This window comes from Perca fluviatilis, chromosome 9 (genome assembly GCF_010015445.1).
Source record: "Perca fluviatilis chromosome 9, GENO_Pfluv_1.0, whole genome shotgun sequence".
Taxonomy (NCBI): domain Eukaryota; kingdom Metazoa; phylum Chordata; class Actinopteri; order Perciformes; family Percidae; genus Perca; species Perca fluviatilis.
In genome coordinates this window covers 25,736,995-25,748,708 of record NC_053120.1, presented here as the reverse complement: position 1 = coordinate 25,748,708, position 11,714 = coordinate 25,736,995, and the positions used below count along the sequence as shown (strand labels likewise).

At 42.6% G+C, this 11,714-nt stretch overlaps 2 protein-coding genes across 2 annotated transcripts in view; one reads left to right on the top strand and one right to left on the bottom strand.

The window, feature by feature from the left end:
* The first annotated feature begins 1,677 nt into the window (after positions 1-1,677).
* On the top strand, positions 1,678-7,990 carry fam78bb (family with sequence similarity 78 member Bb). Its single transcript, XM_039811749.1, has 2 exons — positions 1,678-2,240; positions 3,932-7,990. The coding sequence occupies exons 1-2, from the start codon at positions 1,864-1,866 to the stop codon at positions 4,452-4,454; spliced, it is 900 nt and encodes a 299-aa protein (XP_039667683.1). The 5' UTR covers positions 1,678-1,863; the 3' UTR covers positions 4,455-7,990.
* Positions 7,991-9,919: 1,929 nt separating this feature from the next.
* Positions 9,920-11,714, bottom strand: part of slc35a3a (solute carrier family 35 member A3a) — an 8,565-nt gene continuing 6,770 nt past the window's right edge. Inside the window, exons 6-8 of the mRNA XM_039811748.1 lie at positions 10,652-10,770; positions 10,363-10,496; positions 9,920-10,232 (exon numbers count right to left, since the gene is read on the bottom strand). Coding sequence (XP_039667682.1) covers positions 10,142-10,232; positions 10,363-10,496; positions 10,652-10,770 — 344 coding nt within the window. The 3' untranslated portion in view covers positions 9,920-10,141. The remainder of the gene's footprint in view (positions 10,233-10,362; positions 10,497-10,651; positions 10,771-11,714) is intronic.

Here is an 11,714-nt window from a genome sequence, read left to right as displayed (position 1 = left end):
TGCTACATTTATAATGACATCTTCCTGTGAAATGATACTGAACCTTATTTTTACACAGTCTATGTGCTGAACCCCTCTTCCTGCAACAGGGACAGTTTTTGTCCATTAACCCTACATCCATGCATTAACCCAGAGCAGCTTGAAAAATAAAAAGCATAATACAGGTCATCACATGATGGGATGACCTGTATTATGACCCTACACTCTTTATGCAGTCTAATAATAATAATAATAATAAATTGAATTTATATAGCGCTTTTCAAGCGACTTTGAGTCCATGAAAAGCGCTATATAAATTCAATTTATTATTATTATTATTATTATTAGACTGCATAAAGAGAGTGTAGGGTCATAATGTGTTAGGTGCTGGTTGGCTGTACATTTTCCATCAGTCTAACAACTCATTGTTCATTATGTTGGCTGCCAATAAAAAGGTGCTTACATTTTTTTTTAAACTTCTATCAACTCCATGACAATAATGCACTGGGACAACTTCTAATTTACCTTGTGGTGAGTTTGTTTTGGCAATACGGTTTTATTTTGAAAGGGGTCAAAACGCCTCTTGCGTCCACTAACCAATCAAATGTTTCTCTACAAAATCAGAAACACCCCATCTCTTTCTATTTCATTACAGTGCGTGTGTGTATTATTAAAATGTATTAACAATAAGACATAGAGTGGTGTTTTATAAGCCCAATATTTTTGGCTAAATCATCACAAAAATCGTTCCTGAGATTAAGCAAAGATCCACCTGTTGCTTTATCTTGCAGGCCCATTCAACAGAATTACAGAATTAGCCCATCGACTAGGGGCTTATGTGGACATTGTCTGCTTTGTGTCTGTGCGATTAGAAAGCATTATTCCAATATGGAGGAAAGAGGTCGCAAAGCTACTACTGTGCAGACGCGGGCACTCCTACGCCTTCAGTCTCCCTCTGCCGTTCATTGGTCCATTTAGCATCTTCAGCACCACGCAGGCTGAACAGCGACACACAGCCGTGCAGCTTTCATCAAATGAGGATGCCGAGAGGCCCTATACACGGTTAATATGATTCTGTTTGTCTGATATTTTGTAGCCATAATGTCAGTGTTTCATCAGTATATAACATATGTTGACAGTCGGTTTATTTGCAGCTCATTGTCTCCCCCGATTTGATCGGGAAAGACCCGCCTGTGTCGTCTAACTCTGCAGGAGGACGCTGTGTTTTTTCCCCATCACAAATGCTCGGACTCCGAGGTTTTGTTTGTTTCACCGGGTTTCCCTCCCGTCGAGTCGACAGGCATGACGGACAGTAACGCCGCCGCTCAGGTTATAGGCAGCAGCATCTCATGCACACTGGCGCGTCAACAAGCCTCGACGCCCGACCACAGGGTCCCCCTGCCTGCGCCCCGGTGTCCGCCGGTCCCCGGACGCCTGTTGTGACATGACAGCTCGGGGAAGGAAGAAGAGGATCAAAGGTTACATGCAGGGGTCCAAGCAGGAGTGCAGACGGCTCGGATCCTTGAGGAGAGGGCACACGGAAACAGACAGTGTGCACTGTTTGAGTGGAGAGGTTACAATCATACCTGTATCAAAGATTCATGTGACACTTTATTAATCCCTGCAGGGTGTTTCTCTTGTGGCTTGCAGCCTCCAGAGAGGTCAGAGCACGGGGTTAGCCACTGAGCAGCGCCCCGCAGCCGGCTGATGTGCCCATACATCAGCAAGGCAGGTGCCTGCTGACACAGGGGGGACTGAACCTGGATTCTGGTCTCACTGGACCCAGCTGCCCCCGCTTTGTTGTGGTCTCACTGAAGCCTTATTGTGATTCTGATTTGGGCCTACAGCGTGGTAGCACCCACCTTTGCCTTACAGTTTCATCTGATGCACGGCCTCATAGTGTTGACGCTGGTCGAGTCCCAGTCAGCAGTGCTGTTCCCCAGGCCTGGCAGGCTCACTTGGCTGCTCCTGACCATCACCTTTACGTGCACAGCCATGGGCTGCATCCAGAGTATCGCCTGTAACAAGTCTCGCATTAAACGGGAGAACATAGTGGTGTACGACCTGTCCGCTACCATAGACCACTGCCCGACTGTCATTGAGGAGAACTCGCCCATAGTGCTTCGATACAAGACGCCGTATTTCAAAGCCTCGGCGCGGATTGTGATGCCCCCCATTTCGCGCAATGAGACATGGGTGGTGGGCTGGATCCAGGCGTGCACCCAGATGGAATTTTACAACACCTATGGAGACGTCGGCATGTGAGTTCACACCTCTGTCACCTGCGTCCTCATTACACCCTTGTGACGTGTTTTTAGATACAAAAAAAGAAAGAGCCTGCGTGCATACTTGTACACTATGTACCTATAGTAACGTGTTCATGCTTGTGCACCACACTGAGTTGCATAGAGGAGCATTGGTGCACGCAGCAGGTTAACTATGCTTGTCAGCCTCCTTCATTCAAACGCCCACCGACAGATTCTGTTCCTGTGACTCTGGCACCTAAATAGAAAAGCTGCTATTAGAGGAGCTAAACAACAGTTGATGCTTTCACACTCAAATTGTGACCACGGAGACATGTCCTCCCCCACACCCTCACACCCCCACAACACACACACGCACACACACACACACACACACACACACACACACACACACACACACACACACACACACAGCCTCTTTATCTGAGGGCATATGTGAGGGGGTGTTTAATCCTGTTGGGTTTAGGAGTGAGCGATTGGGGTTTATGGTGGTTTTAGGATTGGTCATGAAAGCACAACAAATAGATGGAAGGGGGGACACCAGATGACAAAAACTGTTTGGCACAACAAAGAGATGAGATAATCCACTGACATACTGAACCCCATATAGCAATTACAGGCGGCTTTTGTAGTCTCCTTGCAAGATTGTGTCTAGATAAAGAATTTTAAAGCCTTTCTGAAATCTACTTGTTATTTTTTTCTTGCAAACTAAATTCAACAACTTTTCACACCTCAGATAGTCTACACAAGTATGCCAGCAATCCCTTATCCAAATGTGAATAAAAGAATTACCTCATCACCACAATCCAAAATGCTGCTATCACTTCTAAATTTACTGGTGGCTCATTTACTAATGTTTCTTGCTGTAAAATTAGACACTAATGATAATTTTCTTTATCACTTAATCTGTCAATTTTTATTATTTTAATCAATCATTTAGTCTATAAATAAATGTCAAACAAATCGCTGACTTTTACAATTTCCCAGAGCCCAAGATGATATCTTGAAATTGCTTCATTTGGCAAAACAACAGTCCAAATCCTCCCTCCCCCCCAAAGTATTACATTTACTGGGAGATACAGAGAAAATCATTTGAGATGCTGGAACCTAAGACTGCATTTTTGCCTGATAAACAACATAAATGATTAACAATATAATTGATGAATGAATTACCAAGACTGTCGTATCATTTAACTGTTGATTGACTTTTTTTTAATTGACTTGATTTAAAAAAAAAATCATTAATCATTTAATCAACAAGAAAGAGATTTTCTTCAATGTCAGGACTAATTATTTTCAATTATCAGTTGAGAAAGTCACAAAATGCTTATGTTCATCTGGAGGTCCAACCATGAGAATGTACCTGCAGATTGGATGTGTAAAACATTACTGATTGGGCTTTAAAAAAGCACGTTAACCGCAGTTGAAGATCTTGTTTCTGCTGACCTTGAGTGGTTTAAATTCTCACCTTGCTGTGGTAATGGGAGAAGTGTACTGTGCTGTAAGCTATATCAGGCTTCGGCCACACAGACAATAACTGTTAGTAGGGTAAATTCATTGTTGGTTTTGGTCTTTTGTTGATAATAATGAATATAAAGAATATCACCAAACGTATTCCTTTAAATGAATGGCACACAGTTACCCAGAAATCTCCTGTTTCCAGTTTCATACTGTCTGTCTCCTTTCAGGTCGAGCTGGGAGCTGCCTCAGCTCCGAGAAGGCCTGGTGAGGGCCATCAGCGACTCAGACGGTGTGAGCTACCCCTGGTATGGAAACACAACAGAGACTGTCACCATTGTGGGCCCCACCTCTAAGCCATCCCGCTTCATCGTTAGCATGAATGACAATTTTTACCCCAGCGTCACCTGGGCTGTGCCAGTCAGTGAATCCAACACGCCCTTACTGACTAACATCAAAAGGGACCAGAGCTTCACCACCTGGCTGGTGGCACTCAACACTACGTCCAGGGAAAAGATCCTGCTCCACACCATCAAGTGGAGGATGAGGGTCGATATTGCGGTGGATCCGTCCCTGCCTCTGGGCTCCAGGGCCAGGCTGGTGGGCCGGGTGCACCAGGACCAGCCGCGGGTGCTGACCCGCATGGAGCCCATCACTGCTAACGCCATGGGGAGGCCCAACGCCAACGACGCGCAGGTTCTGATGTGGAGGCCGAGGAGAGGGCCTCCGCTTGTTGTCATACCACCCAAGTAGAGCGTTGAGAGCATCTGATTGGCCGTTAGTTATATCATATATCATAGTGGGTCACTTCAGCCGTGAAACGGCAAAAAGGATAATCAGATTAAAAGACAAAAAACAGACAAAATTAAGATCTATAAGCAGGCTGAGACTTGTGCCAATGGCGCAAATCAGAGTTGCAGTTTTTTTGCGTGTGAAGTATCGAGGGGACAGCTGCCTTAATTTCCCCACCGCTGCCTTTGACGATCAAGAAAGTATGTCGGTCTCCACTTCTGGTGCTGTTGAGCTGTTGGGTATCCAGGCCTTCACTGAAGCCCAGCACAACTGAGCAAAGCTAACTTTGAAATCCACCATTAGTGCTGGGATGTAACTCAAACCTGTACTGTAGCTACTCAGGCCCAGAAAGAAATGATCAAGCCTAAACACAGACCCTGTTTAAAAAAAGGTTCTTCAGCCTTAATGATGACATAATACTGGCCTGCTCTGTACTGTAAAGTGCTGTGTAAGAGTGCAACCAAGGAAAGGGGATAGTGTTTATGTGCCATACAACACTGCTGCGGGGTGTATTCATTACGGACAGAGAGAACTATAATATCACCTGAAATGTTACAGGTTGATGTGGAGGCATGTGTGTTGTGTGTTTTCTATAATGGAGACCCAGGGTTGGGTCCAGGCTTGCTGCTCTCTCACACTCTCTCACAAACACACACACACACACACACAGGCCTCATTCGTGGTTTTGCTACAGGGAGGGACATTTTTCAAGATGATTTATACACAGAAAGATTGTCCAAGACACATGCATCCTTAGAGCTACTTTGCTTTTTTACATATCACAGAAAATGTAGAAATCACAGCTTTTGGATTACATGATATGCACACGATTTGTGCGTTGAGAAGAATCTTACATGAAGCCCTGCAGCGGGATTTTTGCTTTTCAATCACAAATGGCCAGTTCATCAAAGCTGCAGAGCTTCTCCCTCCCTGCCTTTTGAAAGCCAGTGATGCCTGTGTTGACGACAGCCTCCAATGGTAAACAAACATTGTCTTTCCCCTGCCCCATCTAATCAGGTTTGTGAGGTGAAGAAGCAAGGTTACTTTATTTTACAAGTAATTAAATGGGTCTGCCTTCAGTGGCTGTAAGAGGACAAACAGAGCTATAACACATCTTTAAGAATAAAGATTGTAGTGAAAGAGAACTGTATTTACACGAGAAGACTTACTTTAAGCATCGGTTCACCTAAATTACAAATAAAATATTTAGCCATGCAGACTTTTTTTCAGATTTTATTTGTCCAAGTTTTGAAATATCAGTCACTGAGATATGTGTCTCACAACCAATGCAATGGAGATGAATGAAATGTCTTTAGTGATCAAAGCTTTGACAAAACTGCATTTAAACAGCCATGCCAGCAGCTCTGAGGCGGTAGTTACAGTAAATGCCAGAATGCTCACAATGACAATGCTAACATGCTGACGTTTAGCAAGTACATTTAACATGTTAATTATCTTTGTTTAGAGTGTTAGCTAGTAACAATTGCTAATTTGCACAAAGTACAGCCGAGGCTGATGGTAGTGTCTTTTTCTGTAGGTATTTGGTCATAAGCAAAGTATTGGACAAATAAATGTTTGGACTTTTAGTAGAAAAGTCAGTTAGTCACCAAAGTAATTAAAAAATAAAATATCCTCTGGGCACCATAAATATCTCACCACCCATATAGTAGTCTTGGAATACTGTACTAAGCAACAAATATGTCAAACTTATGGTGGAGCTAGATGAAGAGTTACCAAATAATTAGGACATATTTTCTAGGAACCATCAATATCTGTACAGAATATTCTGGCAATCCATCAGTAGTTGTAGAGATATTTCAATATGGACCAAAGTGGTGGACTGATTGACCAATAATCCCACCAAGATTTAACCGCAATATGTCTTTCCAAAAACAGTGTCTGGGCTACTCGGAATAGTCCATGGACTTTGATATCAACAGTTTTCATAGGAACTATTTCAGTAGAAAGTTTTTACAATGAAAACCTTCTGATGAGACATGTTATTGATTTTTTAATGAAATTTGTCAAAGCCTTGGACAGCAACACGTGGCCCTGCATTCACCTTCATTGTATTGGGTGGAGGCAGAAATCTAACTGACAGATATCGGAAATCTGAACTTTCTACATGGTGAGATACTGACGTAGGAAAGAAGTAGGTAAGAAAATGTGTTTTTATTATTTTATTTGGGTGAAGTGACCCTTTAAAGATTGGTGCAGTATCTGGTTTACACAGACAACCCGTCTCTTGTGCCATTATGATCTTTTATAAAATGTGTTTTTATGAGGATTTATGACTACAGAATATGAACATTTCACAAACATGTTATATCTGAAAATGTTGCTTGTTGTTTTCCAAGCAGGTCTATACGTTGTATTTCTGTTTATTCACACTCAGTGTGCCAGTGAAACACGTGCCGCTGAAGTGCTGAGCTGGTCCAGATGAGACAGAGATGAAGAGAGACAGAGGAAGGAACCACATTATCTTACCCATGCTGCTGCTCATTACTCCTGGTGCAAACCGAATAAGCCTTCACTCTCTCACACACTCTCTCTCTCACACACACACACAATCTGGAATGACCCTAGGAGTGTCCCTGCCTGTGTATTGCACATCCTGCAACACACTTATCATAGAGAAGCATGGACACGGGATATTCTAACAACATGCCGATTGTAGCCATGACACTGAAGCAGTTTGTGAGGCATCTGAGAGCCCACGTTGACAATCAAGGGAAACAGCTAGAGCAGCACTTTTAACTGGAGAATCAAAGGAGGTGATCTTATTGAGTCTTTTATAGGGGCAAAGCAAGCGGAAACCTTTTTCACATGTTGCCCCTATTAAAATTAAGTGTTGTGGCCGGGTTAGCTCAGTTGGTGGAGCGGGCGCACATATATGGAGGCATGCTCCTCGACGCGGCGGCCGCGGGTTCGGCTCCGACCTGCGGCTCTTTGCTGCATGTCGTTCCCCCTCTCTCTCGACTTTCATGTCTTCATCTGTCCTGTGGAAATAAAGGCCTAAAAATGCCCTAAAAAAATGATCTTTAAAAAAAAAAAAAAAGGAATTAAGTGTTGAGCGAAAATACATTTATACTTGACCATGAGGTCACACAGTCTGCTGTCTGTGTGTATCAGGGCCTCAAGTGTCTTTTACAGTAACAGATGTGCCTGAGGACTGGAGGTAGAGCTTAACACGTTAGTTTCTACTTGTTCTGTTGATTGATTGGAGTCTGATACAGTAATTGGTTAGAACATGGCTGGGTAATGGTAATTTACAGTGTTATAATATGAAGGACATGGCACTCTGCCATGTTACAGTCCTTTCTCTCTGACTGTCTGGCTTTTGCATGCAGTGTTTTTAAACGCATTAAAACAAATGCCAAAAATATCAAAGTGTGAATGTATTCATGTCATGTAGTTTGCAGTTCTAAGGCAACATGCCAAGTATTAAATTAGACAAGGTGGGTGGGGGTGTTGGAATAAATGACAAGCTGCTAAAATGTCTCCGATAATTTGTAAAGAATATTGTTACTTTTGATTTGTTGCTACTGCTGCTGTTAAAAAAGGTGTGCTTTTTAGTGTAGAAAAGATGTTGAGGGGAGATACACGAGGAATTCAACACAATAACACATTCAGAAAAGATAAAGGGAAACATTTTTCTTTTATAAAAGAGTCACATATTGGTAATTATATAATAAAGTTATTAATTATACCCGCTTTATCCCAAGAAAAAGAAAAAAAACATTCCAGAAGAAAAACACCAGTCAAATTGTGATGTAAATCAGTGGTTCTCAACCCGGGGGTCGGGACCGCCAAGGGGGTAACGAGATCATTTCTGGGGGTCGCCAGATGGTTGGGGAGAAAAAACATGCAATAACATATATTCTAGACTGGGGAATGGTTTTTACATTACTGTGTGAGTTTGGCACATTTAATGTGTTATATTCAGAGCTGTAAATCAGGAGTTCCTGGAACACAGAAATGGGTCTGAAGGCAGGTCAGGGGGAGAGAAAAAGTCACAAATGCATAAAAAAATCCACAGAGCCTGGATCACATTGGACAAGGCAAGGGGCTAGCTGCTAAAACTAAACTGTAAAGCCAAGCATTATTTGTTTACATGTATTAATCAGAGCATTCACCAAAAAAAAAATCCGCAGGGGGAGGCGTGTAGATACCACTTTGCAGCTCTCTTTCGTTGTTGTCGAGGCAGGGCCGCAAACACCAACCTCATTATTCTGGGGGCGCGACCCAAAAAGTTTGAGAACCACTGATGTAAATAATGCCTCACGCATGTCTGATGTGATCAGCATAATTCAGTACGTTCAGACTTTGACATTTTTGATCACTTTGCCACAAAATCAACTGCGTGTATTGTTACACGAGCACAGGACGTAAGGAGCTGGAGGTTTCTATTCAGTGGCTTTGAAAAGTCATGTGGAAGCCTAACCAATTAATAGATACGTTAAACAGACAATTCAATTAGATTTATAGATTACAATTTAAAATGGTGCCATTATTCAAGGTTAACATAATTCAAAATTGTACAAAATCAAACTCTCACTTCAAGAATCAATATCTCCGAATCATTACCACAGTTACAGCCGAGAACAGCGTGTCTCAAGTGTCCGATTAGTTTATTCCTGTAGCATTTAATCATATACCCAGATTACCGTAAAACACATTCAACTCCACCAGACACCAGTCATACAGTAATTATGTCACTGGTTATCAAAGACATCCCAATGACTATATGTTGCCTGGCAACAAAAAACGTTTCCAAAAATAGCTGGACAAAAAATGTAACATGGGAACCATTTTGGAAACAATACTAGTTATGGTCACTGCAACTAACTACCATAGTCTAAAGGCTCTTGGTGCATTGAGCGTTATGCCGAGTTATGCCTCCCAGGCATCCTAAACCATTTGACTGTGAGAGCTTGCGGTATTGTACAGAGCTTTGGTGTAAACAATGGCTGGAAAAAGGCTCATTTCAGGGGGGAAAAAAATGGCACAGAAATGTGCTTTCAGAGCTCAAAATGGGACAAGAAAAACGGTCGGAGCCTTAAATACCGTAACTCTACAGCGAACAGGTCAAGAATTTAAGCTAAAGTTGCACTACGTGTAAAAAAAAAAAAAAAGTGGTTTTAAAGAAGATTTAGAAACTTCTGCCTGTCAGCCTCTGTAATCCTTTATTGTGTAGGCGTGACTGATGTGGCAGTTAACAGTGACTGGCAGTCAAACAGGCTTCTTATGAACACAATCAGTCGGTCCAGATGCGGAGGTGTGGCAGCCAGGATCATCTCTACAGCGGTAATTATAGGAACAAAGAAAAACACACAATCCTGTTTCGACACAGTTGTCTTTTCTCATTGGTTACCCTTCTTCAGCTGAGGCACTTTTGGTGTGTGAGACCCATCACAGCGTTGTGCTTGCTTTTTTTTTTTTCCACCTTCTTGTAGTCTGTACTCAACCTGCTTACCTCCTCTCCTTCTTCTTTGCTCCGTCTTTTCCTTTTTCAGGATCACAATATACGATAAAGACCTTTTGCCCCTCCTTTTTTTTTTTCCCAGCTCTCTGTCCTCCTTTCAACTCCATGTCTTGACGCTTCAACAGGACCTCCTACAGCTGCTGTAGTGTCAGCCGTGAGTGTCCTACGCCCTGCTGGGGTTGGGGGACGGCTTGCCTTCGTAGCCGTAGAGGAAAGTGGCTGCGATTACCAAAACAGCCCCCATGAAGAACACACTGTGGACGACAGCAGACAGCACCATCAGCTCGAGAAATTGGGATTATGAGAAAGAAAAGTAAGACTCAAAAAAACTAAAAAAAAATACAGGAGAAAGACAGAGGGAGAGGTAGTGACTGCTTCCTCTACCTAGTGGGGTCGAAGTCCTGTAGCCAGAAGTACGATATAAGAGTTGACAGGATGATGGAGAGCGATGTAGCAAAGCCCTTGAGGATGTTGTCTGCATACTTGATGACCGCTGCTATGACCAGACCCCCCAGCGCCTGGAGAAACAACAAACACACGGACACAGATGGACAAAGGCATGACCTGAACGGGCCGACAGGGAGTCTGATCCATGAAATAAAGAGTCTGATACCCTCAGAGGCTTGGTGATATTATATACATACTGAATCACTTGCAGTGGAGTGAGCGTTACCTGCAGCGCTACGACAGTCCAGGTGACGGTGCTGTACCCCTGGAACATTCCTGACTCCCTCACCCTCTCTCCATCGTAGCTCAGCATCCCAAAGAGGCCAAACACCAGGCCAAACATCCCTGGAAACACAGACACACACACAAGATCTGTCCACAGAATTCATCCCGAAGTCTGACCAAAATAAAACCATAACAATTCAGTTAAAGAGAGACATTCAGATGGTACCAAGACAACTGTGTTCAGACAGAATGCAAGGCAAATTTTTGGTTTAGCGCGTCTTAGTTAATGCTTCAGTCCCTGTGCCAGAAATAAAACACAAATTGTCGATTTACACCTCGATTTTTGTACAGATTAAACAAAAGAGACATAAAGTGTTAATTAGTGAGCTTTAAAAAATGTGCTTGAAGATGTTTTTAATTTTCTTAGAACAGAGCCAGGCTAGCCGTTTCCCCGTTTTCAGTCTTGACGTAAAATTAAGCTAAGCCAGCGTTAACCCTTTCCTGGCTCTAGCTTCAGATCCAGTGGACAAACATGAGAGAGGTATCAATCTTCTCATCTAACTCTCGGGCAAGAAAGCAAATAAGCATAATTTAATATCTTGCCACAGCACGTACTCCAACTATGTTGCTTTTCTCCCCTACTTTCCTAATAAGGCTGTAACTGTAACTAAAATACTGTCCAGTATTTTTATTTTCCATTAATGTGTCAATTACGTTGATGTACTTATTTCAATTGTTGTGAAAAATGGCAATTACATCTGAGGTGACTTTAAATTGCTAGTTTTGTCAGCTCAACGGCCAGAAGCCCAAAGTTATAAAATAGAAAAATGTCTGATACATTGCTTGTCAAATGACTTTAAATTTGTTTATACAAACTAGGCTAATCAACCAATGGTTTCAGCACTAATTTACAACTACTAACAACAACAACAACAAAAAGACACAGCATTTTCTTTACTGCTCTTGTTGCAGATCTAGGTTCTAACATTTAACGCAGGTGAAAAGCTCCAAGCTCACACCAGGAATCGCAGGAGACTTAACACATGCCTCACACGCTCCAGGGT